The sequence below is a fragment of the Nematolebias whitei genome, chromosome 12 (genome assembly GCF_014905685.2).
Source record: "Nematolebias whitei isolate Nwh7 chromosome 12, NemWhi1, whole genome shotgun sequence".
Classification (NCBI taxonomy): Eukaryota; Metazoa; Chordata; class Actinopteri; order Cyprinodontiformes; family Rivulidae; genus Nematolebias; species Nematolebias whitei.
The window spans coordinates 49,534,701-49,540,616 of record NC_056509.1 but is presented as its reverse complement, the minus strand read 5'-3'; the positions used below and the strand labels follow the sequence as shown (position 1 = coordinate 49,540,616).

The 5,916-nt window shown below is 44.4% G+C and overlaps 1 protein-coding gene across 1 annotated transcript in view; it reads right to left on the bottom strand.

Moving 5' to 3' along the window:
- Positions 1–5,916, bottom strand: part of xrn2 (5'-3' exoribonuclease 2) — a gene marked incomplete in the record, with an annotated part of 147,199 nt that overhangs the window by 108,859 nt on the left and 32,424 nt on the right. The window contains 3 exon segments of the mRNA XM_037686039.1: positions 4,861–4,933; positions 5,069–5,158; positions 5,230–5,288. Of these exon segments, the coding sequence (XP_037541967.1) occupies positions 4,861–4,933; positions 5,069–5,158; positions 5,230–5,288 (222 nt within the window).

Genomic DNA, 5,916 nt, shown 5'->3' with positions numbered 1-5,916 from the left:
TTCCTGTTTGAGGTGCAGTGACGTTTAAGGGCCCAAAGATCACGAGCATCCAGTAGAGTTTTACAGCCTTGACCCTTACGCACAGCGATTGTTGCAGATTCTCTGAATCTTTTGATAATGTTATGCACAGTTGATGATGATAACTTAAAAGTCTTTGCTATTTTATGCTGGGTAACACCATTCTGGTATTGCTGCACTATCTTTCTGCGCAACAATAGTGGAATTGGTGATCCTCTTACCATCTTGGCTTCTGAGAGACACTGTCACTCTGAGAAGCTCTTTTTATACCCAATCATGTTGTCAATTGACCTAATTAGTGTTAATTGGTCTTCCAGCTGTTCGTTATTTGTTCATTTTCCTTTTTCCAGCCACTTATTTCTACTTGTACAAACTTTTTTGGGATTTGTTGACACTGTGAAATTTTGAATCAACATATTTTTCCTTTAAAATGTTACATTTACTCAGATTAAACTTTTGATCTGTCCTTGCATTCAGTTTTTATTCACAATTTGTTTAGTGTCCCAACTTTTTTGGAGTCCGGTTTGTGCTCCTTACTTCTGCTGAGGTCACGCTGAGATGCTCTCCATCTGGTGGTGAGGTGAGTCTGGTGCTGGGTGGTCTTTTCGGGCCTTCAAAGCATGCATAAAACTTGTTGAGGGCATCAGGCAGAGATGGGTCTTTGGGGCATTGTTCGCTCCTTCCTTTAGAATCTGTTATGCACTTAATGCCCCTCCACAAGCTCCGGGGGTCTTGTGAGGTGAATTGACCCTCAATCCTCTGTGCATATGTGGCCTTGGCCCTCTTAATACCAGCAACCACAGAGACAACCTCTGTGTGCCTGTTTATGTCTCAGGTTGGGTTTTAAGTAGTCCCCTCTCTTGGATCAATTTGGGCCCCCCATTTAATGTGGGGTCTACTTCCCCCTGTCGTGCTATCCTCCGGTGGTGGGCCCCCCTGCCGCCGGTGCATTGGCGGCTCTCAGCATCTGGGGTTGGGTGGTGGGGTGTGTGCAGGCCCACCCTGGTGACTGCCTGCCGGGGCCTGAGTGCCCTGGCTTTGTCGGGCCTCTGTTGGGGGGTGGTATGACCTCGGGACTCGGTGTCCATGGCCGGATCTACTCTGGAGGGGCGGGTTGCCGGCGGGGCCTGTGGACTCATCGCTGCAGCCTCCTGGGGTTTCTGCATTGTGGTTGCTAGGAATCGCCCGGGGCTTCCCTTTGCTTCTCTCTCTGGGGGGTGCAGGTGTCCCTGTTGGGGGACTCCGGGAGCTCCGGGCTTGGGGACCGCTGTGTATCTGTGGCTCCGGTCTTCCCTGTGTTACAATCGTGTCCTGTGGGGATGGGTCTGTGGGTCCCCACATCCACTATTGAACATTTTTATGGAGAAACCTTATAGTGACAAACATGCTCAAACAGGTGTTTAGATTCAGGTGTTTATCAAATACACACTCAAGTGGGTTGTGGTGGCCACTAAATACATCTTGTATTACCATGTACTGTATAAAATACTTTCTAATGATGCTGGTGAAGATTCTCAGTTATCCAGGACATGATAAATAAAAAAAAACGTTCAATACACAAACAACTGGACTTTATTTGTAACAGAAGACTTCTGTTACAAATAAAGTCCAGTTGTTTTTGTATTGAACGTTTTTTGAACTTTCTAATGTTATAAATATCATTATATATGTTGTTTGTTGTGGTGGTTTCTCGGTTTTGTCTTGTTTTGGGTTTTTCTTTCTTTCCGCAGGTCTAGAGGCAGACTTCAATGATGTTGATTTGTGTTCTCTTTATACCTCTCTCTCTCCTCTATTCCCATCTCCTTCTTTACCTTTTAACCCTTCTCTCACTTTTCTGCTTTGTTTTCTTCTTTGTTTTTCATTCCCATGTCATTTACATCTGAAACAAACCCAAAGCAAATTCTAACAAAATTTAATTTATATATCAAGTGGAGCATTAAGGCCAGCCATAATGCTCTGCTTGTGAAAGTAAATCTGTTGGGCATCCTTTGACACTCAGACAATAATTCTAAGTGTCACAATGCCGGACAAGACAAGGGGAAAAAAAAAAAATAAATAATAATATATAGATAGATAGATATATACAGGTCCCAGAGGGATCAGGCAAGACTCAGCAGGATCAGCGACGCACCCGGACAGGCGAATATCCAGCAGATGGTCGGCAGGAGACGATGCAGCAGACGGTCCGGAGTTGGTTAAGTTCCACTGGAGACGGCCGGAACCACCGCAGGCCCGCGCGCGCCCATTGCAAATTCCAGGCCCGGGCACCTGGAGCGAGCTGGAGTTGAGTGGGTCAGCGAAGCATCTGGATGGACAGTTTAACGTCTGATGGTCAGCAGCATGTGATGAGGCAGCAGAGAGCTTGATGCTAGCTTTAATCCTCACGAGAGGGCCGGCACGTCTCCCACGGCGCCTGGAGCGATGTTTTCGGGCGGGCAGAAACACCGTGCGCTTCAGATAAACCGGGATATCAACAAGTAAAGGGGGTAGGGGTCCAGAGCCCTGATCAAAGTGGTCGAACAAGGCGGGGTTTGCAGTAGATAAGTGTATATTTAAAGGTTGCTGGCGATCATAAACAAGCAGTGAGTTTATCACCAAAGAAAAATTACAAAAACAGAAAAAAAACCGATCAAAACAGACAGAGGTGAACGGCAAGCCACCAGCACCGGCGCCATCTTCCTGGAAGTCAACAAGTATAGCACTGATCTGCACATGCACCCAGCACAAACTGAAGCGAACCACTGGTGTATGTTGACCTGCATCAAGAGTGAGTCATACACTGATGTGGTAGAGAGAATCCGGTGATTTTTCAAAATAAAATTTTTCCCCCTTCTGTGCAGCCCAGTACCCATTGACCCACAGACTGGTACCGGTCTGCGGCTCGGGGGGTTGAGGACCACTGGTTTAAACTACTAGAAGGTCCTCAGTAGGGCTGGGCGATATGGACCAAAATTAATATCTCAATATTTTAAGATAAATGGAAATATACGATATGTATCTCAATATTTTTTCTTTCCATAAAGTAATAACAAATATATTTCGAAGTCAAAGTTTTGTCCCAATTGTCACACAGGCACATATAGTAATAAACATCTGTAACTGTACAAAATAAATGTCTAAAAATAAACTATTTGCATATATTAGTTTATTTTTTTAGACCTTTATTTACATTTATTAAATAATAATCCTCTTCAGCTGCTCTGCCATCACGTTAGTAAGCGTGTGTGAACTGCAGCTGCAGGTCCAACAGACTTCAGCCTCCTTCCGTGAAACAAACCACAGTATAAAACTCATTTAGCCATGCTGTGCCTTATGAGGGGAAAGGTGAAAGGTGGCACGAAATTAATAAATCAGCAGTTTATCATATTGCTTACGACACGGTCCTTAGTGGCTAACAAGACGGCTAAAGCCCCCAGTATACTCCCGCGTACGTCCATTTATGCGTACGTACACGTGTATTGTACGCAGAGGGTTCAGACTTGATACTCCGGCGTACATCCTGAGCAGCTACAGAGCAGCTTCACAGACAAGGGGCATTTACCTTTGGGACAAATTGAGGTCGCTGATTGGTCATTTGCTGACACGCCTACTGGATTGATTGACAGGTCGGGAAAAAAAACTAGAGCTGGCAGCCTCAGCCGCAGCGGTGTTCTGTGTTGATATGTTGTAAATAAAAAGATCTAAAATATTTTAAAAAACAGGGAGCGCTGGCTCTGCAGCCCACACATCAGACCAGACCAGCCCACCAGGAAATCTCCAGACCCTCCCGCAGCCACGCTGGACCTATTTTAATTCGCTCATGACAAATTATTTTATTTCTCACCATTTCAGTCATGGCATCAACGGGGGAGGAAGAGATCACTGCCTCTTGGCAAAAAAACTAAAGAAAAGGCCAGATCAGGGATGAAGAAGGGGAATTTAATACATTGGTGTCGCATACAAAACAGTCCATCGCTGGGCAGTTTATTGTGCGACACAGCGTACACATACACGGTCGTAAAAATTGAGGTTTGCACGGACATGCCCTGGGGGGTACGCTCATACCTCCGCGTACGTACGTGCGTACCTCCACGTATGGACATACGCGGGAGTGTACTGGGGGCTTAACACTTTAGCCGTCTTGTTCCACAGCTGAGCCTGGGACCATGTCTTAGCAATATGATAAGCTGCTGATATATTAATGTCGCCAATTCTCACCTTTTCCCTCATAAGGCACAGCACGGCTAAATGAGTTTTATACTGTGGTTTGTTTCAAAGAAGGAGGCAGAAAACAAACTCGGAGCTGCAGCTTATAACTTAACTTATAGAACTGTTTTAAATGGTGAAAAAGATTCATAGTTCCAACCTTTAGTTGGGACTTGTTTTCAGCATTATCTACAGAAAACATTTTTCTGCCACTCATCTGACAATTTAAATCCAAACCATCTCCGAAACAACAGCCATTGTTTTTCGTTTTGCTCAGCAGCTAAGCTGCTCTTCGATATCTCCTGTACTTGTGCTAAACGTCTCCTGCCCACCTGGAGAAACAGGAAGCGGGGAAAGTGTGTATGGCTGAGGGGCTGTGTGTTTGTATTCAATGAAGGAGAAGGAGGGGTCCCGTGCAGATGAGCACAGACGGGAGAAACAGAAGAACTAAACAGATTTTCAAGTTTAATTATGACACAACACTGAAATATCGATATAGACGATATAGTCCCATCTTATATCGCGTATGAAATTATCGAGACATCACCCAGCCCTATAGTCCTCAGATAAGATGAAGCCAAGCACAGAAGATAATTTACACACAGTTGTGATTTACTGAACATAAACTAAAACAGTGTGTGTGTGAGGAAGCTGTACCTCTCTGTCTCCTGATGAAATCCATGATCTTATGTTCACCTTCACCTGGAACACTGGCATCAGACAGGAAAACCTGGATTTACATCAAAAGAATACATTTAAATATTCAGAACAAACTCTGAACAAACAAAACAAACTGGAACTGAAACATTAAGAATGATGAGAGGATCATAAATAAATAGAGATTAAAATTTTGAAATGTACTCACAACAACATTCTTCCATCCAGGATCATTGCTCAGTCTGTCAGCCACGTAGTAACGGAGACATTGAGCCAGGTTATCCATGAACTCTGTCCCCTGCAGACACACATGCACATTAACACTGTGCTCACTGAGCAAACCTTTGGGAATACATCCAGCAGTCATACCGGGGTGATGCAGTTACTGTCGAACCTCTCTTTAATCTCCTCAGGTGGAAGGTAACCTCCTGCAAAAACAAGATGCAGCTAAAGCCACCTGACATCATTCTGACAGAATAATAAATCAAACCACCTAGATTATCCCACTGATTATAATCCATAAAGAGTCAGTCAGAGTCAGAGTCAGAGTTTCTTTATTGTCATTCGCACCTCATGTGGTACATGTGGTGGAGCGAAATTATGTACACAGGGTCCCAGTTACATCCAACAATAAAATGTATAAGAAAAACAGTAATAACATCCAAGACATGAACTAAGAAAAACATCAACTAAATATACACCAAGCACTCATAACATAAAACATTGAACATCAGCACAAACATGAACATGAGTCTGTGAGCAGATGCGCACGCACGAACACATCAACATTGAAACAGATCAGCAGCAACATGAAACAGATCAGCAGCAACATGATATGGTTTTACACAGTGATTATTCTAGTTAGAGATTCATGAGTCTAACAGCCTCAGGGTAGAAGCTGTTCCTCAGTCTAGTGGTTCTACACTTAATGCTCCTTAACCTCCTTCCTGAGGGGAGTGGGGCAAAAAGTGTGTGTGCTGGGTGGGTGGGGTCCTTCATGATGCAGGTGGCCCTCTTCCTGCATCTGGAGGTGTAGATGTCTGTGATGGTGGGGAG